The sequence below is a fragment of the Alexandromys fortis genome, unplaced genomic scaffold, assembly GCF_014885135.2.
Source record: "Alexandromys fortis isolate MF-2015 unplaced genomic scaffold, M_Fortis_MF-2015_v1.1 scaffold_291, whole genome shotgun sequence".
Lineage (NCBI taxonomy): Eukaryota > Metazoa > Chordata > Mammalia > Rodentia > Cricetidae > Alexandromys > Alexandromys fortis.
In genome coordinates this window covers 168,765-190,797 of record NW_026068163.1, presented here as the reverse complement: position 1 = coordinate 190,797, position 22,033 = coordinate 168,765, and the positions used below count along the sequence as shown (strand labels likewise).

The 22,033-nt window shown below is 52.9% G+C and overlaps 3 protein-coding genes across 4 annotated transcripts; 1 reads left to right on the top strand and 2 right to left on the bottom strand.

The window, feature by feature from the left end:
• Positions 1-724: 724 nt before the first annotated feature.
• On the bottom strand, positions 725-5,744 carry Alkbh4 (alkB homolog 4, lysine demethylase). Of its 2 annotated transcripts, none has more exons than XM_050127859.1 (3): positions 5,579-5,709; positions 2,972-3,135; positions 725-2,210 (listed from the first exon to the last, which is right to left on the bottom strand). In XM_050127859.1, exons 2-3 carry the CDS (start codon positions 3,029-3,031, stop codon positions 1,623-1,625), a joined length of 648 nt encoding a protein of 215 aa, XP_049983816.1. In that variant the 5' UTR covers positions 3,032-3,135; positions 5,579-5,709; the 3' UTR covers positions 725-1,622. The 2 variants fall into 2 exon arrangements, with proteins under 2 accessions (XP_049983816.1, XP_049983815.1); XM_050127858.1 differs by having other exon boundaries at positions 726-2,210; positions 2,972-3,169; positions 5,579-5,744.
• Positions 5,745-5,801: 57 nt separating this feature from the next.
• Positions 5,802-14,635, top strand: Lrwd1 (leucine rich repeats and WD repeat domain containing 1). The gene is made up of 15 exons (XM_050127856.1): positions 5,802-6,025; positions 7,372-7,606; positions 8,059-8,175; positions 8,673-8,816; positions 9,003-9,119; positions 9,653-9,775; positions 9,855-9,969; positions 10,691-10,800; positions 11,081-11,288; positions 11,764-11,836; positions 11,928-12,068; positions 13,745-13,830; positions 13,954-14,109; positions 14,193-14,305; positions 14,394-14,635. The coding sequence occupies exons 1-15, from the start codon at positions 5,946-5,948 to the stop codon at positions 14,532-14,534; spliced, it is 1,959 nt and encodes a 652-aa protein (XP_049983813.1). The 5' UTR covers positions 5,802-5,945; the 3' UTR covers positions 14,535-14,635.
• A 224-nt stretch (positions 14,636-14,859) lies between these two features.
• On the bottom strand, positions 14,860-21,956 carry Polr2j (RNA polymerase II subunit J). The gene is made up of 4 exons (XM_050127860.1): positions 21,799-21,956; positions 17,792-17,881; positions 15,451-15,625; positions 14,860-15,042 (listed from the first exon to the last, which is right to left on the bottom strand). The coding sequence occupies exons 1-4, from the start codon at positions 21,849-21,851 to the stop codon at positions 15,007-15,009; spliced, it is 354 nt and encodes a 117-aa protein (XP_049983817.1). The 5' UTR covers positions 21,852-21,956; the 3' UTR covers positions 14,860-15,006.
• Between the last annotated feature and the right edge of the window lie 77 nt (positions 21,957-22,033).

Here is a 22,033-nt window from a genome sequence, read left to right as displayed (position 1 = left end):
TGACTGTGAACAATCAGCTGAAAGAACTCACTACCTTCGGGCCAGCCCCAAAATTTGTATCGTAAAAGAAACCAACCTAGGGCTGACTGTGACCCTTTTCAGGGGAAACAGGGCAGGGTGCTCTGTCCTCAGAGTCTCAGGACAGAGCTGTCATGCAGGCCAGCCAAATACACCCAACACCCGCCCTGGCCTGCTCTCTGCCTTCTGTCCTCCACATGTACCCTGCTCAGCAATTTCGAATTTCTTTTTTTCTTTCCTTTCTGTTTGTTTTTGAGACAGGGTTTCTCTTTGTAGCCCTGGCTGGCCTATCACTCTGAGCTCCACCTGCCTCTGCCTCCTGAGTGCTGGGATTGAAGTGATGCACCACCACCACCCAATGTGCCCTACTCCTATAAATAAACAAACAAAATAAATAAATAAATGTAATTTTAAAAAATAAGTTTGATCCCTGGGTCAATGTTTGAGTGTTTGAGGCCAGCCTGGACTACAAATGGAGAACTTATCTAATAAAGGAAAAATGTTGGGCATAGTGGAATGGTGTATATCTTTAATCCCAGCACTTACTCAGAGGCAGAAGAATTTCCGTGAGTTCATGGCCAGTCTGGTCTACAAAGTTCCAAGCTAGCCAAGGCTCCACAGTGAGAGACCACCCCCCCACCCTGTCTTAAAACAAAAACAAAGTAACTGAGACTCCTTCACACAGAGATGGGAAAAGGAGAAAAGCATTTCACATGGCAACAAGGTTTTTCTGTTTTCTCTTTTATTATAAAGTTTGTCAGAGGGGCAATGAGTGTGTGGAGGCCAGAGGACGACTTCAGGAGTTGGTTCTCTCCCTCTACCATGTGGATCGCAAAGACTGGACTCAGGCAGTCAGACTTGGTGGTGCACCTTTACCCACGGAGCCTTCTTGCTTCTCCCAGATACTAAGGTTTTAAAAGACCGAATCCCTCAAAACTGTGACAAACTAAGTAATCCAAAGAGCGTCCACAATCCAGGCCCATCAGAACCAGCTCCAGGCGGGGTATGTGATGCTCATGACATCTAAGGTCAAAGGCTACATAGTGAGTCCAGGCCTGCCTGGTCCACATGAGACTGTCTCAAAACATCCAACAGCGTAGGATATAGCTTTGTTGGCAGAGCGCTTGCTTAGCAAGCAGGAAGCCCTGAGTTCTATCCCAGTACCTAAAAAAACAAAAACAAAAAACAACTGAGCGTGGGGGTGCACACTGGCAACCCCAGCATTCAGGAGGTAGAGGCAGATCAGAAGTTCAAAGTCATCCTCGGCTATAAAGGGAGTTCGAGGCCAGTCTAGGCCAGAGACCCTGCTCAAAAAGAAGAGAAACCAAACAGCCATGATAAAGCCAGGCACTCTGGAAGTGGTGGCAGAAGGATCAAGAATTCAAGGTCTTCCTTGGCTACAGAATCCACTTGAAGGCAGCCTAGGCTACACAAGACCTTGTCTCAAAACAAAAAAACAAAAACAAAAACAAAACCCCAAAAACCAATGACTCTAATGAGCTGTGGAGAGACCTCAGTGTTCGCTCCCTTAATGGTTATGCCGGAGCCGTGTTTCCAGCCAGGCCGGTGCCAGCTCTTGTGTCCATGTTTCCCCAGGGACGTGCTCACACGGGCCTTCCCTGGAAGGAAAGTGCAGCCTGCAGCAGCTCCCGCCCCAGCTCTTGCTGTTTTCCCCCGGGCAGGAACTCACGGGCCAGCTCTCTGAAGGTGGCACAGACACGGCGAGCCTTGATGTGTCTGCGGTGGATGGCATGTGCCCACTGGTGCCGTGCAGGCCCCGTGAGCACCAGCAGAGAGCGGCAGGGCACAGAGATGGCTACCTCCACCTCCTGGCAGGGGACAGACCTGCTAGGGGCCCCGACGCTGCCCTCGGGAGCATCAGGTCCCATGGAGGGGGCTGAGAAGAGCAGCAGGCTGCCAGGGGCTTCACGGGACATGGACACCACGGTGGCCGACAGGAGGTTGAGGCTCACCAGCCGCTCGCCCCACAGCCAGGCATCATCCAGGTGGGGGTCGATGGCCGAGCCCCGCTCTGGGCTGTAGTCCAGATTACACTGTTCTACGGGCTGGAAGTCCTCTAGTCCCCGGTAGAGACCCATTCTCTGGACCACCTTCTGGCTGAAGCTGGGGAGACCCTGGAAGCCAGCCATCTTCAGCTTCTGCTTCCGAAAATTGACCTTCGGGCCGTAGTCCTGGAGTAGAGACAGGAAGGAACAGAGGAGGGGCTCATCTTAGGAAATGCCAACCACAAGCTGGGCGTGGCTGGTGCAGCAATCCCAGCACCTTGGAAGCTCAGGCAGGAGAACTGCCTGGAGTTCAAGGCCAGATGGGCTACAGCGTGAGACCCTGTCTTGGAGAAACAATGCCAGTACAGCGTGCCCTTGTGGAGCGCAGGCAGGAGGACCAGAAGCTCATCCACTTGGCAAGTGGGTTCTATGAGACCGTGTGGCAGAAGGGACAGCTACAAGGTGGGGGTGGGTAAGAGAACAAGGTCCCCATGGGGCAGAGTGGGTGGCTGGGGTGGTCCCAGCTCAGGGAGAAACCTGAAGGGAACTCTAATTGGCTGATGTCCCCAGAGCTCTAATCAAACACTCCGATGCCAGGAACAAAGGGTGAAGGGCACCTTTGAAACTGCTACAGGAGCTGGTTGAATTGTGGGAGTTGGGTGAGGGGGAGCTAATGTGGAAGAGGAGAAACAGGAGGAGGGGTACCACTGTGCCTAAGGGCCCATCAGGAGTCCAGACAGAATGAGTGAGGGATAAGGGACGGGCTGGGATGGATGGAGCCTGGCAGGACCATAATTACCACCATCGCTCCCAACCAAGGAGACAGCAGCATAGACAGCCGCAGCCCTGCTGGATGAGGAAGGCCACGCCCCCACCCATTCCCTACAGGAGATAGCCAGGGATCCCAGCAAAGGGACTGCCCCTTGGTCCAGCTAGGGCCACCATACCTGTTTCCTCCGCCCAGACTGAGAGGGCTTCCAGGGGTCAGTGTCCATCAGCCGCACCATCTCAGCCTCTTCCTCTGGGGTCACAAAGTCCTCGAGCAGTGTTACTCCCGGGAACGGGAAGGCCCAACCTTCAAAGTCAGAGTCCTGGGGCCCCACGGCCCAGCCTGTGTCCGGGCAGTAAAGGAAATGGTATTTTTTCTGTAAACAGAGACAGGAGGGAGGGATGGTGGCTCAGCCGGCCAACTGCTGACTTTGCAAGTACCAGGACCTGAGTTCGGTCCCCCAAAACCAACAATCCCAGAGCAGGGGAGGCAGAGATGAGAAGATCAAGCTGGCCTAGCCTACTTGGAAGTTCTACGCCACTGAGAGACCCTGTCTCAAAAAACAAGTTGGGTGTTTGAGGTTGTTCTCGCCTCCATGTGTACACATCTACCTGCACACACACACATACACCCCCCAAACAGAAGCACCCCAGAACCCCCAAAGACCCATGATACCCACATGTGCCTTAGGTAAACCAGGCTGGCCTCAGACTCACAGAGATTCTCCTGCCTCTGTCTCCCGAGTGCTGGGATTAAAGGTGTGCGCCACCACCGCCCAGCAAATAAATTATTGTTAAAAAGAGGCGTGTAGCTGAGATCAGAGGCGGTAGCTCAGTTGGCAGAGTGCCTGCCTAGCATGCACAAAGCCCTGGGCTCCACCCCCAGCGCTGCACAACACATTTGTCATTCTCATGCACAGAGCAGGGCGATCAGGACCTCATGGCCATCTTTCACTAGATAGTAAACATGGGCCCCATGAGACCCAGCCCCCAGGACCTTGTAGACAAACACATTCAGTGTCTTAGCCATCTCCCTGTCCAGTTCAGGGAGTAAGCAAATGGACACTAGTATAGAACCGCCATGATCATCCACTTCTAGAACTCTCTTCCTTTTGCGAAACTGAAACCAGATACCATTAAACACTAATTCCCCATTCTCCTCTCCCCCAGAACCTGACACCCACCATTCTACTTTCTGTGTCTATGATTCTAACTACTTTAGATACTTCATATAAGAGAGATTGCACACACAATATCTCTCCTGCTGGAATGGCTGCGTGTGTGTGTCTATGAGTGTGTGTGTGTGTAGACAGAACCCAGGGCCTAGCACGCTACCACTGAGTTACATCTTACATCCCACCCTCACTAGGGCATTCTTCAAGTTCTTTTTTTTTTTTTTCCAAATTATGTTTTTATGTGTGTATTTGTGTGTGGCAATGTACATGTGAATGCAGGTGCCCTTAGAGGCCAGAAGAGGGAGCCAGATCCCTTTGGACCTAGAGTTATGAAGGCAGTTGTCAGCCACCTGGTCTGGGTGCTAGGAACCAAATGTAGGTCCTCTGCAAGAGGAGTATGTGTTTTTAACTGCTGAGCTATCTCTCCTGCCCCTCGCTGGGGGATTCTAGGCAGGTGCTCTACCACTGAGCCACACCCCAGCCCCTCACTGGGGGATTCTAGGCAGGTGCTCTACCACTGAGCCACACCCCAGCCCCTCACTGGGGGATTCTAGGCAGGGGCTCCCCCGAGCCACACCCCAGTGATTAGCTTCTTTCATTTGGCATCACGTCCACACATAACTATGTCGGAACTGCCTTCCTTTCCAATGTTATATAACAACCTACTGTGTCGATATCACAGATATTTTTTAATAATTCATCACTTTATTGTGTCTGTCTTTCCTTTGTTCTTTTGAGACACAGTCTTATGTAGTTTAGTCTGGGGGATCTAAGTTTTTAAACTTGCTATGTAGCGGCAGCTGTCTTTACTCCCAAGCTTCCTGCTTTCAGCTGCCAGGTCAGAACTCAAAAGATCCCAGGCCAGCACCACCACTGGTAATGAACACTTGGGTAGCGGCCACCCTTTGGTTGCTGTGACTGCTGCTTGGAGCCAGATATGGTGACACATGCCTATAATCTTAGCATTTGGAGGGGACCCTGGGCCTCTAACCAAAGAAACAGAAACCGAAAACTTTCGTTTGCATATAAATCCAGGACCACGCTGATCTTGTGATCAGACTACTTGTGAGGCATTCCACGCCGGTTTTTTCACAACATGTTGGACATTTTAGCACCAAGAGAGACACTCCCCACTGGCTTTCCAGTTTCCTCACCCAAAGATCCTTCGAAAGCTTGACTTTTTAAAGCAGCGTTCTTTTAAACCCCTTAAGAATTTCCCCACCCCAGGTATGAAGTCCAAGTCTGCTGCCACTCCCCACTTAAAAGTCACAGAGGTGACGTCTCATCGCTGCTTCCCTACTTCCAAGACCCCTCATCAAACTGCTGCGTGGCCGAGGTTGGCTACAAATTTCTGGGTCTCCTACCACCGCTTTTCAAACGCAGGAATCTCGGCGTGCAGCAGCTCTCCCCGCTCATTCATTCATTTTCAGATGACGGCACTTAGGGAGCGCCCACCTCTTGATTGTTGTGAATAACAAAGCTATGGGCGCTCCCCGCAACTCCCCTACCGCGAGGCTTTGATCCCTGCCCGTTTCACAGGCAAGCTTGGGTCTCAGTTTCCCAAAAAGAGGAAAACTCTTTTCTGGGTTTGACTCTTTTCCCAGTCCGTACCTGAGGGGAGATCTGCCAGGGCGGGGGCCCGTGGCGCTGTCTCTCGCAAATAAGACAGGTCCGGATGCCCTTGCAGCCGCAAGCCTGCAATTGAGTCGCTTCTACCACCGCAGCCGCGGCCGTTGTAGCCGCCATAGCGCCTTCCAAGTAACCAGAGCGCAAGCGCGAGGCGTAGGGGCTGCTGGGAGTTGTAGTCCTCGCACGCGGAGACAGGAGGCAGGGAGCGCGGCAGGCAGGCGTTCTGCTTCCTTCCGGCAGCCACGGACTCTTAAGGGGTTGCTGCGCGCCATCTCCTGGGCTCCGAGGCTGCGTGCGTTAGTTACTGGCCTTCGTGGAGGCGCGGGTTCGGCTGAGCCCTCGGATATCTATGGCTCCCCTTACGCAGCGGCTGCTCTTTCAACGCGGGCGACCCAAGACCAACAGTCTGGGGAAGATCCGGAGTCTGGAGTAAGATCTATAGCGGTGTTGAAGCGGATCGGGCCGAGGGGTCCTGCGGGATTCTTTTCCCCCATGGGTCGCCTGATGGGCGGGGTGCAAGGCTCAGATCCCTTCCCGTCCCTGCCTGTTGACGTTATTCTGCTAGTGGGGTTTCTGGTCCCCGTCAAGCCTGTGTCTCGCGACCAACAGTGATGCGGGAGCGATTGGTAACCTCAGCCCAGGGTCAGGTGGACCTGCAGCGAGCTCACTTAGCCCTGCGGAGGGTGGACAGACAGCACTCTCTGGGATATTGAGGAATTGAGTACCACAGAAGGAGCGTGCAGGAACGAGAAAAAAAAAAAACATTCAAGTGGGAACTTGGAGGTCTTAGGTTCTAAGGTCATTACGAGATCTAGCACTCAGCCCCCCTATCCCCCCCCCCCAAGGCGAACGTCGTGCGTTTGAAGTTAACCTGGGCAACGGGTTGAGACCCTGTCTCAAAAAGAAAACTTTTTTTTTCTTTTATCTTTTTTGTTTTTCGAGGCAGGGTCTTTCTGTGTAACAGTCCTGGTTGTCCTGAAACTCTCTTTGTGGACCAGGCTGGCCTCGAACTCACAACCATCTGCCTGCCTCCCAAGTGCTGGAGGGAAGTCGGGCCAGAGAAATGGCCCCTCGGGTAAAGATGCCTTTCGCCAAGCCTGAGGTCAATCCCTAAATCAGACCTCCTTACCCACGCCTTGGACTGCGTCCATTCCTACAGACACACATACCACACGCACATACGCACTATAATAAATAAAAATGTAATCTGAAAAGTGGGGGAGATGGGGGCTGGAGAGAAGGCTCAGCAGTTTAAGAGAACTAGCCGCTCTTCCGGAGGTCTTGGGTTCAATTCCCAGCACCCACATGACAGCTCACAATTGTCTGTAACCCCAGGTCCAGGGGATCCAACATCCTCACACAGAATATATGCAGGCAAAACACAAGTATGCATTAAATAAATCTTTTTTAAAAAGTGGGGGAGGCTAGAGCTGCAGTTGCAGCTCTGTTGGTAGAGCGTTTGTCAGACTAAAAGAAAGCTGGAGTCTCCATAGGCTTCCCTTCCCACCTGAATTGCTCCGGGTGAGATAAAGGCAGTACGTTCAAGGCTTTCCTGGACTACACAGTGAGTTGTGGATTGGATCTCTTTGAGTTTTGAGGCCAGCCTAATATATGTAGTGAATTTCAGGCTAGTCAAGATTAAAAAAAAAAAAAAGCCTAGGCTTATTCTTATCCATAAGAGATTGCTTGGTGCAAATCCCTTTAGGGCAGATGAGGGTAACTGGTGAAAGGGTCTGGCCAGCTTCCTGAGCTTTTCATCTCTGCCCTCCCCCCAGTCTCTCAGGACTGAAGCTGCGGTCAGAGCACTTGGACCCCAGTCTCCTGGGGCGTCTGAAACAGTTGAAGGAACTTGACCTCTCTGACAACCTGCTGGAGACACTGCCTGCCCACCTGGGCCTGTCTCAACTGCGTATCCTTCGCTGCGCTAACAACCAGCTGGGGGATGTGATTGCCTTGAGCCAGTTTCCGAACCTGGAGGAACTCAACCTGGAAGGCAACCCCTTCCTGACGGTGAGGGGGGGGGGGGGTGTCCGACCAGCTCAGTGCTAAGGACCAGGACTCTGGGGCAGACTCGGGCGACACAGGGTCTCATGTAGCCCGGCCTGGCTTCAAATTGTCTATGTTGCCAAAGATGGCCTTGAGCTTCTGATCCTCCTGCCTCTGAGCTCCAGAGGTGGCCATGCTCCACCAGGCCTGGTTTATGCAGTACTGGGGATCAAGCTCAGGACTTTGAGCACGCTACAACAGCAATCCCTCAACTGGGCTGGGTACCCACCCTGTTTGGGGTTTTGTTGTTTTGCTATTTTGAGACAAAGTTTTGCTTTATAACCCAGGCCAGCTTCCACTTCACTATGTATCCCAGACTAGCATCCAACCTTGGAGCATCCCTAGAACAGTCTCCCTGAATACTGGGATTCCAGGCCCGCAACACTACTGCCTTTCAACTATTCCTCCACCCTTAGGTCAATGACAACCTGAAAGTCTCCTTTCTCCTGCCCAAGCTGCGTAAGGTCAATGGCAAGGATGCAGCCTCCACCTGCTCACAGGTGGAGAACCTCGATCGGGAGCTGACCAACCGGGTAAGGGTGATGGGAAGCTGATGGAGATGGGGCCTTGGCCACGTCAGCAGGACATTGAGGGGGGACAGAAGTGGATTTTTAGGGTGTGTGTAACAGAGATCTTACCCTGACAGCTGCAAGTCTGGTGTGTTGAGTGGTTCTGTTGCTTCTCGCATTTGGAGGCCCTGTCTCCGAGGCGTAGAGCCAGGAGGCTAGAACTCTGCGGTCAGCTGGGTTTTTTTTGAGACAAGGTCTTACTATATAGTCCAGATGACCTAGGACTCTGACACCCCAGCCTCCCAAGTGTTGGAATTACCAGTCTGCCCAGGTGAACCAGGTTGGTTTCAACTCATGTGACTTAGGTATTGCTAGTAGAGAATAAGAGGCTATGCTTGCAGAAGTTTCCAGAAACTGGTATGGTCAACACACCTTGTGCCCAGAAAGAGATAGGGTGGCGGTGCTGTGTGGCCAGGAGACTCAGGTTGGACTGGCCCTGGATCGGGTCCCTCTTCTGCCAGGTCACAGCTCACTGGGAGAAGTTCATGGCCACTGTGAGCCCCGAAGAGGAAGCTGCTGACAAACTCCAGGCTGACTTCGTGAGGTCTGCAGTCAGGGATGTGCACTATGGCCCTGAGTCTCTCAGCGAGTTCACGCAATGGCGGGTGTGTCACTGGGGGACACTGTGCTGGGGGTTGGCTTCCCTGGTTCTTGGTTGTCCCGGGGACGTCCCTGACTCTGATGGATTGGGGGACAGTGAGGAGTGAGATGGCTCAGGGGATGGGACCAGATGAGGAGAGGCTAGGGGCACCAGAGACTGCTCAGCCTGCTAAAGGCCTGACCCCACCCAGGTGCGGATGATTGCCGAGAAACTGGTGACCTCAGGTGGGACCCGGGTACAGGAAGCCAACATAAGAAAGGATATACCAAAGGAGCCTCCACAGGCTGCAGCTGCCTCCAAGCTCAGGGTATGTTTCCACCCATCTGTGAGGGCCACTGGGCCTTCCTGAGCTGGAACGGAGCGGGGCCTCTGCGTGAGCTCAGGGGAGCTGAATGTAGAGGGTCTCTGCATGAGCTCAGGTGATGCCCAAGTGTGTTAGCTAGCCCTTGTTGCAGCTCACGGGAAGGAAAGGTTCGTTTTGGCTCATTGTTTCAGTCCATAGCTGCTCGGCTCCAAGGCTGTCGATAGTGTGAGCTCCTAGAGTAAGAATCTGTGTGAACCTCATGGCAGCCAGTGTCCCTGTGTCCCCTCAAAGGGATGCCTCCCAGTGCTAAGTCCTTTCCCCTGCACTGTCCTGAGTGGGGCTGCAGGCTGGTGATGCAGCTTTTCAACCTTTGACCCTTGGAGAACATTTTAAGTGTCCAGTCCTAAACACAAGCCAAGCTCCCCTCTGACAGTGGCTCGGTTCTTTCCACTTCATTCTTTTGAAGGGTGTAGTTGAGCCTGTAGCCAAGGGAGGAAACCCCTGGGGCATGGATACAAGTCCCCCACATTCCACAGGCCAGAACAGTGGCCTCAAAACGGCCAGATAACGTCCCGATTGACCTCCCTTCCACCAAGCGAGTGTGTTTCTCCTCAGCAGCCCAGATGGAGGGTACACCTGTGGAGTCTGATGGAAGCCAGGTAAGCTCTCCGGTCATCAGAGGGAGGGTGCCGGAGGGAGCAGGCCAAGTGGCAGCTGTAACCGCTTGTACCCCCACAGGCTGCCCTGTGCCTGGAACCCCTGCACTTCCTGCAGTGTCATAGCAAAAACAACAGCACGAAGGATCTGGAGACTCAGCTGTGGGCCTGCGCCTTTGAGCCTGCCCGGGAGGAGGGTGCGTGCTGGGGCTGATGGGCAGTGGGAAGCTGGGGCCACACAGTGATGCTCAGTGGGAGTCAGATTAAAAGATCCCTGGGAAATTCAGTGCGATTGGCTTTAGGGTAGAAAGAAAGGGCTGGAAGTGGGTGGTGGCGCAGGCCTTTAATCCCAGCAGCCTGGAGGCAGAGGCAGGAGGATCTCTGTGAGTTCGAGGCCAGCCTGGTCTACAGAATGAGTTCCAGGACAGCCAGAGCTACACACAGAGAAACCCTGTTGCAAAATAAGAAAAAGGCAGGTCTGGAGAGACACTGGCTGAGAGTGCTTGCTGCTCTTGTAGAGGACTGAAGTTTGGTTCCTAGCACCCACCATGGGCGGCTCACAACTGCCAGTAACGCCAGCTTCAGGAAATTTGATGCCCTCTTCTGGCCTCTGTGGGCACCTGCACTCATGTGCACATACCCCCACATGACACAGGTACATAACCACTGTTTTGTTTTTTTAAAAGGTAAAAAGGCTTTTTTTTTTCAATTAAAAAAATTATATTACCAAAAAAAAAAGGTAAAAAGGCCATGGATGTAGTATAGTGGTAGAGCGCTTACCTATCATGTGTGAGGTCCTGGGTTCTATCCCCTTACCTCTAATAATAATAATAGTGAAATTGTCATGGAGGCCAGGAAAAGGGACTCTAGGGAAGAACTTTGCAGGAAAGATGTTTATGTGGCTGATACACAAAACAGGGCACTCGGGGGCCACGTCCCAGACTGTGGCCACATGTGGCGGAGAAGCTGTCTGCGTGATAGACTGCCAGACAGGCATCGTGCTCCATAAATACAAGGTGCCAGGCGAGGTGAGTGCCGGGCCCTCTTCTCCAAGACTGCTGGGTCCTGGGACAGGAACCCTCACTCTGTTCCTCGTGACTTTATTTTGGTGGGGATGGAACCCAGGGTCTCAGGCCCACTCTGGCCCACTGTGAGTGCTCTGCCTCTGAGCCCTTCCCCCAGCTCCTTGCCGCCCACAGCCCTGTGGGAGCTTTTCTCTGTCGTTGAGACTTGCTGTCTCAGGTGAGCCCTCCAAGCAGGTGCCCCTCATTCCCTGCTCATCGCCATTTTTCTTCCCACCCTTGTCAGGAGTTCTTCTCAGTGGCCTGGACAGCCCTGACGGTGGTCACACAGGCAGGCCACAAGAAGCGCTGGAACATGCTGGCTGCTGCAGGCCTGCGAGGCATGGTCCGGCTGCTCCACGTGCGTGCAGGCTTTTGCTGCAGTGTTATCCGGGCCCATAAGAAGGCCATTGCCACCCTCTGCTTCAGCCCCACCCACGAGAGCCACCTCTTCAGTAAGACCCTCAACCCTGAGTCTCCTCAGCATCTTAGGCTTTCCGCCCTGGTGCCGTGTCTCTTTCTGGGGTTGACGGGGTTCACAGGATGCTGGGCACAGATGGCTTTGGTCAGATGTGAGTTAGCTTCTTGGCCAACCAGGATCTCTATTCCAGCACGCTATGTGGCCTTGAAGTTTCCTAGCAACCTAGGCTCCTGTTTCTCTGCCTGGGACCAGGGGAGATAGCCCTGCCCCTGGGGTGTGGTGAGCCCAGTGAAGGTGGCAGATGTGCTTGCTGCACAGACTGCTGTGATGCTATGCACACTGGGTTCAGGCAGGACTGTGGGGTCGTGGCTCCTGAGTTCTCATCCTAGCCACAGTCTGCTTGCTCTTCCTGCCTGTGATTAGTTGATTGAGGGACCCACCCCACAGACTCAGCCTGCAAGAGGGGCGGGAACGTCTTGGGGCTACCTTTTTCCTTCATCCCTCCTCAGCTGCCTCTTACGACAAACGGATCATCCTCTGGGACATTGGGGTGCCCGACCACGAATATAAGTTCCAGGCTAGGTGAGGCTGTAGACGGGCCTGGAGATGGGCGGGCTGCCGAGGGTGAGGGTTGCAGCCCACAGCTCATGGTTTTCCATACCCGCATTGGCAGCCAGCTCCTGGTGCTCAGCTGCAGCTCTACTCCCTTGCGCCTCTGCCCTGTCGCCTCCTGCCCGGATGACATGCTGCTGGCTGGCTGTGAGGGAGGTTGCTGCTGCTGGGATGTTCGGCTCGATCAGCCCCAGAAGCAGAGGTGAGGATGCCAGGAATGTCTGGAAAGCTTGTCCCCCAAGCTGGGTGTCGTGGGTTCACGGGGACCCTGGGCACATCACAGTGCTGCTTGGGCTGCCTTGGAAGCTCTGTTCAGGGGCTGTTCTCTTAATTACCACATCACAGACAACTGCCTGAGCCTCAGTCCTGTCACTCAGCAGTGTGACCCTCCCGTTAGCATGGGGCAGTGAGGTAGCCCAGGGATCGTGGAGGTAGAGATAGGATGTACGCAGGGAAGCAACTCTGATGATGCTTTGTGGCTGTCTGCCCATGTGGAAAGACCTGAGACCACTCAGCATAGGGTTCCTGTCCTAGAGGGACGTGGCGGTAAATATGAGGGCTGGGGCTGGAGCTCAGTCAGTAGAGCGCTGAGATGCACGGAGCTCCCGGCGCCACATAGACCGGGTGTGCTGGCCTGTGCCTGCTAATGAGAGGGTCAGAACATCAGAAGTTCAAGGTCGTCCTCAGCTCTGTGAGAGTTGGAGGCTAGTCTGGGCTGCAGGAGCTCTTGTGTGGAAAACAAGGCCCTAGGAGTAACTTCAAAGGGGCATGTCCTGAGGGTGCAGCCTGGTGACTGATTGGCAGAACTGCTCTGCAGAGAGCCTGGAGCTGCCAGAGGACAGCAGTGTGCAGTTAGCCAAGTGTGGGGAAAGTTCATGGACCACCTTGGCTTGGCAGATGGAAATGTCATGGAGTGAGGCTCCCAGGCAGTGGGCACTGAGTTTTGTGGGCTATGGTATCAGGAGAATTTGGTTTGTTCTGTCACAGAAGCCCATGAGTAGAGATGGGGTTTGAATATTAAAACTGTCCTTAATCCAGAGAGGCATCAATCTGGGAGGCCTTGGAGGAGCTGCCTCCTGCTTCCCCTCACTTGAGCAATCTCTAGTTAGTATCTTATCCATCTTTACGTGGTTCCAGGGCCCCCCAACTCGTCACAAGGTTTGTGTGGTGTTGTCAACCCAAGCCATCTTGGTCTTATTTAGCTTGTGTGTGTGTGTGTGTGTGTGTGGTGACAGGACTCTGTGTAGCCCTGGCTGCTGACCTCAAACTCAAGAGATCCGCCTGCCTCTGCCTCCCCAGTGCTGGGATTAAAGGTGTGCACCATTCAGTGTAGCAACATTGGGAAAAAGAAAGAGACCCAGGGGCACTGTCTGTTCTCCAGGTCCATCTTCATTAGCATTCTTCCTTTGAGACCAGAGTCAAACAGCAGTGTGAGGTGCAAGTTCCTTCCTGTAAATGTTTATTACACCTAATGATTTACTTGTGTAGCAGGACACACATGCCACAGTATGCACGTGGAGCTCAGAGAACATGTAGGAGTTGGTGCTTTCCTTCCACCATGTGGTTCCCAGGGACTGTGCTCTGATGGTTGGGCCTGGCAGCATGCACCGCTCCCTGAGCTCATAAGTACACTCGCCAGTGAGCCCCTCCTTTCCGGAGCTGCTGTCCTTAGTTGGAGTGGGAGGAGCTGCACTGAAAGCATCTGGCCTGCAGCACTGGGTCTTCCCCTGTGAGCCTGTGCTCCCGCCCCTGTGACTACTCACACCCCCAGGAGGTGGCTCCCCTTCAGGACAAAGCTAAAGGTCCCTGGGCCAAGGACCAGGCAGCCCCTTGGGTGAGCACATGGCTGTGCATGGGTAAGGCTAATGTCTTTTGCAGGGTGTGTGAAGTGGAATTCATCTTCTCTGAGGACTCTGAGGGACAGAGAGTGGACGGGCTGGCTTTTGTGAACGAAGATGTTGTGGGTGAGTGAGCCTGGTTGGGACAGCTTGGGCTGGGACTTCACTCTCGGGGTGCTGAGGCACCCGTTGGAGAGTAGGGAGGTTGTGGCAACAGCCGGCCTGGGCTCACATCTCCTCTCCCTGCAGCCTCCAAAGGGAGCGGACAGGGCACCATCTACCTGTGGAGCTGGAGGCAGACATGGGCAGGCCGGGGCAGCCAGTCTGTGTTGCCTGTGGTCCTCCTGGCCCGGCTGCAGTGGTCATCCACCAATTTGGCTTACTTTTCACTCAGCACCTGTCCTGGTGAGCCTGCTTACCCCATTGGTGGGCATCCTCTCTTCCCATCCCAACCCGGCCCCATCTTAGGCCCCCACTTGTCCCGGCAGACAAAAACCTCGTGCTGTGTGGAGATGAGGAAGGCAGTGTGTGGATCTATGATGTTGAACATCTGCTAAAGCAGCGGCCTCCACCAGCAACAACTCTGCAGGCCCCAACCCAGGTACTGTTGGGCACCCTGCACACTCTTCCTGGTACCCTGGGCTGCTGTTGGGTAGGCAGGAGCCTAGTGCCTTCTTTTTTCCCCTCAGATCCTCAAGTGGCCTCAGCCAATGGCACTGGGCCAACCAGTGAGCAAGACCATGATAAACACAGTAGTGGCCAATGCAGCCTTTACCTACCTCACTGCTCTGACGGACTCCAACATCGTGTCCATCTGGAGGAGTTACTAGCTTGCCCAGAGCAGTGGACCAGGGACACGGCTTATTAGCTTGGGGCTAGTGGTAGAGGAATTTGTACCAATGAGTATTTTTATTAAATTCTCTATTGTGGACTAGAGGCTGGTGGAAGCTGAGTGGAAACACAGGCCTCTCTGGGGTTCCTGCCTGGATTAACTCAGGCATGCCCAGCAACTGAGGCTGCAGAGATCCAAAACCTGCTTCGTCATTCTGCCTCCCCAGCAGCCCCAAGTTCTGCCTCAGCCTGTGGTTAGGGTCTCTGTGTGACCGACAGGTCACCTGCCACCATCAAGTCAGTCTGAGAGCACACACGCTGTAGTCATGGGGCCCGCTATATACTTTATTAGAAAAGTCACAGTCTGTGTACAGAGCAGGAGTGTCCAGCTACAGAGCCGAGTGCCTGTCGTCACCATGGGGCTCTGAGAAGGCCCTGGGTGCAGGCACCAGGCAATGCTCCTTTTAGCCGCTACTCAATTCCTTCTTGCTTGTCCCTGATGGCCACCTGAAGAGAGGACAAAGGCAGTGACTGCACTGGAGTGACCCCAGTGTCCCCTGCTTGTGTGGCCAGGAACCTGTACTCCAGACCAGTCACCAAAGGCTCTGGGTGCCTCAGTAGGTTCTACCTACCCTGCTCTGAGCCACCGGCCTGCTGAGGGCTGGGGATGGAGCCAAGTGGGATATGCCCAGCCGGGTGAAAACCTCAAAAGGTGTGACTCACACTGAGGGCCCCTGATAACTGCCTCCTACCCTGTGGTGAACAGTCTCAGAGGCTTTATGACCTAGAGGAACTAGTGGCAAGAGGGGAGATTTTTGATGATGGGGCTAGTACTCCAGGCCCCAGCCCCTCACCGGAGGGTTCTGGTGGGAGGGTTGCAGCTCTACTGCTGAACCACGCAGCCCAGCTCCTCACCCGGAATCGCTCCTCCAGAAGAGAGAGCTCACTGATGAGGTCTGTGATGGCGTTGGTGAAGGCCTCCTGGGGACTGTAGTCTGGGGTGGTCTGCACACGAATGATGATCTTGTGTTCCAAGGGGTGAGGGACTTTGTAGCCGGCAAACAGCACCTGTGGGTCCTTCAGCAGCTGTCTGAGAAACAGAGACTGTGAGGGAGGTCGACCCTGGCAGGCTTTCTAACCAGAGTAGCTCCCTGCCCCCAAGTGTAAATGGGTGAGAATGGTGGTGTGGTGTAGGCCCGTCAGCCCAAGGCCACCTTAGCCAACTTAGATTATCTTTAAAAAATACAGAGGGCTGGAGGGCTGGGCCTAACAGACATGAGGCTCGAGGCTCCCGCCCAACACTAAGGGAAGGGAAATCAAGTTAAAGGGGCTTAAGGCCATATGGAAACCATGTTATCTACAAGACCAAGGGCCTTGGCTGGGAGCCAGTTTGTGCTGGCATCTTTCATCACAGAAGCTGAGAACCTGCGAAAGTGCCTGTGGAGCGCACCTAGGCCAAAACATGGCCAGGGTTGAAGCGACCAGAAAACAAGGCCCCATTCCTAGGTACAGCAAGCAGGTGGGAAGAGAGAGCCAGGCTCTGATGATCCCCAGGCAGCATCCATATACATGGCCCTTTCCCACAAAGCTGAGGGAAATGAAGAACCTAAGGGCACGGGCTCTAATTGGCCTTTGCCATACATCTGAAGAGTTGTAGAACGGGGTTGGAGCAATGGCTGCTTTTCCAGGGAACCTTGGTTCTCACATGGTAGCTCACAACTAAGAGTCCCAGGGGGATCCAACACTTATGGCATGCAATGGCACCCTATGCTACACAGGCCTATGTGCAGGAAACGCACCCTTGAAGAGTTATAAACCTATAGCTGGAGAAACCACACAGTGGTGGCGCACTATGCTCTTGTGGAAATCTGGGTTTGGTTCCCAGGACCCCTGTCGAGGGGCTCACAACTGCCTGTAACTGCAGCTCCAGGGATCCAACAACCTCTCCTCGCCTACTCAGACTCACAAGATATACATTCATTTTTTTGTTTTTTTTTTTTAAATATTTATTTATTATGTATACAATAATTCTGTCTGTGTATATGCCTGCAGGCCAGAAGAGGGCACCAGACCCCATTACAGATGGTTGTGAGCCACCATGTGGTTGCTGGGAATTGAACTCAGGACCTTTGGAAGAGCAGGCAATGCTCTTAACCTCTGAGCCATCTCTCCAGCCCCCATTTTTTTGGGTTTTTTTTGAGACGGAGTTTCTCTGGCTGTCCTGGAACTCACTCTGTAGACCACGCTGGCCTTGAACTCAGATACCCACCTGCCTTTGCCTCCTGAGTGTTGTGATTAAAGGTGATTTAAGCTGCAGGTTGGACTGGAGAAGCAATTAAGAGGTTCCCAGCACCCATGTGGCAGCTAACAATCACCTGTATCCCTATTCCAGGGGCTCTAGGGCCTTCTGACCTTCACAGGTAACATGTGGTAGACATATGTAGGCAAAACAGTCCTCTAAGTTTTTTTATTTTTTTGTTTTGTTTTTAACTTAAAGAGTGTCTGTATATACTGCCCTTGGAGAGGACCCAAGGCAGTTCTCAGCACCTATGAGGTGGGAGCTGTCTGTGACTCCAGCTCCAAAGAACTCTGTGCGTCTGACCTAGAAAGGTGCTGGCGCTGGCACTCACACTCAGGGACAAAACCACAAGTTTCTGCAAAGTTGGAAGATAAAGAAAAGGAGCTGCAGGCTTCAGCAAACCATCAAATGCAGGAGGTGCCCCTACTGGCTTTTTGTTTTTTTGTTTTGAAATGGGGTCTCTATGTAGACCTGTCCTGGTGCTCACTATGTAGACCAGGCTGACCCTGAACTCAGAAGAGCTCTGCCTGCCTCTGCCCCCCAAGTGTGGCAATTATAGGTGTTTGCCACAATACCCATCACCTGTTGACCTCTTGATGCCCATTAAAATGAAAACCGGCTTTGCTGGAGTCCCCTGAACTTGATTTTAGCCAAAAGACCAAGAGGCAATTACTGAGGGTCTCTGCAAAGTCTTACACAAATAAGCCAACACGAAGCTCAGGGCCCCAGCAATGGGAAGGTACAGGCAGACTCAGGAGTCCCTAATGGGGTCATCCTCAGTTATGTAGTGAGTCAGCCTACACTACACAAGATCCGTGTGAGCAGAACTCAGTGCCAGGCTGGAAGAAAGGATCTGCCCTGATGTATCAGCAAGCTGAGGAGAGACTGTTACAGGACACATGCTCAGTTTAGAGCCCTGTGATACCCAACCCCCAGGGCCTCTGGTCTGGGACTTACGATTTGATGATGTTCCCTAGAGTGTGGTCTTCTTTGTTGATGGTGAACAAGCAAGCATTGGGCACCTTAGTGTCCTTGTTAATGGTGATTCTAGAAAGAGACAGGCAAAAGCTGAGCGAGATTGCTTTCCTGAGCCCACATCCAGCCAGCCACTGAGATGCTGGCACTGATCCTCCAATCAACGTCCGGGGGGGGGGGGTCAGAATGCCCCCTTTGTGGTCAAACGGTCAAACATCCTTGAGACTGCAGTTGGGCTGTTCCCACTACCCCAGAAACCAAGACACACGGCTCTTTCCCACATATGCATTAGTTGCCTTAAACTAGCTCTTGACTAAATTCTTTCCTAGAAGACAGAAAACAGCTGGGTGCTGGCGGCCACACACCTTTAATCCCAGCACTCGGGGAGCAGAGGCAGGCGGAGCTCTAGTTCCAGGCCAGCCTGGCCTATAGAGCAAATCCCAGGACAGTCAGGGCTACACACAAAAGCCCTGCCTCAAAAAACAAAAAGAACCAGGAGACCCCCTAGCCTCCAACTCCCCCCCCCCCAGCAATTCAAGGTGGACCCAAGGCCATCATTCTGCAAGCCCTGCTATCCTCAGCGGTACTAGGAATTGAACCTAGGGCTTCAAGCACGCTAAGCAAACCCTCTACCACTGAGCTATGGGGTCCAGCCATTGGAAGCCCTTCAATCTGCTCACCCCTAAAGGACCCTCTGAGAGCTCTGGGATGGCTCAGTGGTTGACCATTTACCTTGAATGTGTGAGGCTCTGGGTTTCATACTTACTACTCCCCATTCAAACAAACAAGCTAGGCCTGCCTGATAGTTCAGACCAGTAATCCCAGCAACTGAGGCAGGAGGACAGAGAAAAACCCTCAATCATCCTTGCCTTCCTTTTTGTCCCTGGATACACCATGCTAGCTGACCCTACTGTCTGACATCTCGTCCCTGGAGGAGCACTGGAAGTAGACAGCACCAGTGTGACAGGGCCGGGCGGTGGTGGCGCACGCCTTCAATCCCAGCACTCTGTGAGTTCGAGACCAGCCTGGTCTACAGAGCTAGTTCCAGGACAGGCTCCAAAACCACAGAGAAACCCTGTCTCGAAAAACCAAAGAAAAAAAAAAAGTGTGACACGGGTTCTGGGGATCCACACTTGAGTCTTCAGTAAATTCTTTGAGCTATTACCCAATGAACCATCTCCTCATCAAAAATGTTTAAAGTGAAGGTGAGGGGGATGGAGCTGGAGTGAGCCAAACAGTAGTAGCACACACCTTTAATCCCAGCACTAGAGGCAGAGGCAGGAGGATCTCTGTGACTTTGAAGCCAGCCTGGACTACAGAGCAAGTTCCAGGACAGCCAGGGCAACATAAAGAAACCCTGTTTTGGAAAACCAAAAGAAAACAACAAAATAAATAAATAAAGCTAAACTGTAGCTTAGTGATAAAGCAGTAACCCAACAGGGGCTAGACCCTGGGTTCTACCTCCAGCACGACAAAGACCAATGATGGCCCCTTATCTATACACCAGGGACCCTCATCCACATGGGATTGCTTCTTCCCTCACCCCCCAGGACAGGGTTTCTCGATGTAGTCCTGCATGTCCAGGAACTAGCTTTGTAGACCAGGCTGCGCCTTGAACTCACAGAGAACCGCCTGCCTCCGCCTCCGAAGTGCTGGGATTAACAGCGTGTGTCACCACCACCTGACTAAGCATTGCTTTTTTTTTTCTAAAGCAGACTATTTCAAACTTAATACAGAAATATGTATTTCCTTTGTCCACGCCGTGTGAGATCAGTGGACAACCTGCAAATTGTCCTTTCCTTCTACCATTCTGTCCCGGGCATTGAACTCCAGTCATTAGGCCTGACTGTGGGTGCCTGTGCCTAAGCCATCTCGCCAGCTGTGCACATGGACATCTTAGACCTGACCGCTCTTCTCTGACAAGCTGTCTAGTACACCAAGGGTCATTAATAGCATCCTTTGCCTCTGCCCACCAGATGCCAATAGCAACCGCCCTGGGACAACCAGAAATGTTTCCAGACATGACCAAATGCTCTTGCCGATGGGGCACCAACAGGATCCTCAGCTGAGAACATGCCCTCAAGGGAGGCTGAATTAGCTAGCAAAGTCAAACACAAAACCCTGCACATTGGTCTCTTAGAAGTGCGAGGTCAGTCACCGGTCTGCAGTATACACTGCGCTGTACAGACAAACCCAGACAATTTCCTTCAACTGCATTGCTGGCTGACTGACACAGGGATGAAAGGAGCCCTGTGTGTGCTGGGCAAGCAACCTACCACTGTGGCCTACCGCCATACCTTTCTTTCTGAGATAGGGACTCACATTAGCCCAAGAGGACTTCCAAGGAGAGTACCCAGGGCTGGAGAGGTGGCTCAGAGGTTAAAGCACCACATGGCAACTTAAAACTGTAACTCCAGTTCCAGGGACTTGACACCCTCACAAAGACATACATGCAGGCAAAACACCAATGCACATAAAATATAAATAAACTCACAAATTTAAAAAAAAAAAAAAAAAAAAAAAAAAAAACGGGGGCTGGAGAGATGGCTCAGAGGTTAAGAGCACTGGCTGATCTTCCGGAGGTCCTGAGTTCAATTCCCACAACCATCTGTAATGAGGTCTGGTGCCCTCTTCTGACCTGCAGGCATACGAGGAGGCTGAACACTGTACTGAACACTGTGTACACAATAAATAAATAAATCTTTAAAAAAAAAAAAAAGATGACTGTGAGCCACCATGTGGGTACTGGGAATTGAACCCAGAGTCCTCTGGAAAAACAGCCACAGAGCCACCTCTCCAGCCCCCAAATGTCAGGTGTTCCACACTAATTTCCCATTGGTTTTGTGTCTATTTCCATGCCAACTTCTAGCTTTACATTACTATTCTTTCCTAGTTGCAGTTAAATCATTGTACTGTTAGGGACTGAAGCACACTNCCTTTAATCCCAGCACTCAGGAGGCAGAGGCAGGCGGATCTCTGTGAGTTCGAGACCAGCCTGGTCTACAAGAGCTAGTTCCAGGACAGGCTCCAACACCACAGAAAAACCCTGTCTCGAAAAACCAAAAAAAAAAAACAAAAAAACACGGGGACACTCAGGAAAGGTTTTTTTTGCAACCTTTTGAGATAAAATTTGAGTCATCAAAAGGGTGTTTCTGGTTACCATTAAGACAATTACGTGTAACTGGGCATGATAGCACCCGGGAAGCAGAGGCAGGTCAGCCTCTGAGTTTGAGGTCAGCCTGGTCGACAAAACAAGTTCCAGGACAACCAGGGCTGTTACACACAAAAACCCTATCTCGAAAAACCAGAAACAAGTCGGGCGGTGGTGACGCACGCCTTCAATCCCAGCACTTGGGAGGCAGAAGGCAGGCGGATCTCTGTGAGTTCAAGGCCAGCCTGGTTTACAGAGAGGGTTACACAGAGAAACTCTATCTTGGGAAAAAAATAATATATATAATCGTTGATAAAAATCACCAGTCCTACTTCATTAAACCGTCGAGTCCTAACATTCTTTTTAGCGGGGAAACCACGAATCCCTGAAAATCTAGAGGAAATCCTCAGGCTGCTGAGTGAGAAGGCAGCTGTGACTCCGTCCCTTCACCGCTGCCATCATGATCCTCCTGCCTCAGTCGCCCAGTGCTGGAATCACAGGCGTTCGCCACCAGCGGGTCGTGAGATCCAAAGCCCTCACTGTAGCGTGGATGATGGTGTTGCAGACTAGTGAAGAGAATGCCCAGAGGGAAAGGGCTTTGGAGCCTGACGCTCTGGGTTCGAATACAGTCCCAGCCACTTCCTAAGTGTCTGGAGCAAGAGACTCAGTGTCCCCGAGCATCAGTTTTCCCACTGCAAAATGGACGCACTCGGCGAGGCTTCGCACCGCCGCCTACATCGGCGGACGCGCCCGGAGCAGAATGCGCAAAGCACAGCCCGCCTCGCTTTCCCCGGGCGGGAGCAGTGCGGCGCTCCGCCGGGGCTGACGGCCAACTTACTTCTTCTCGCCCTCGAAGAGCAAGAACGACTCGAAGGCCGGAGGAGCGTTCATCCTAGCGACGCGCTCTGGCTCCGAGACTCCAACCTGCAGCCGCCGTCACCACACCGAGCCTCCAAAGCGCTACCACTTCCGGGTCACGCGGCCGCAGCCAATCAGAGTGAGCGCCTGGCTCCGCGCCCCCTGGTGGATCGGATGACCTTCCGCAGGCGCCCACCGGCAGGGCCGAGGGAGAC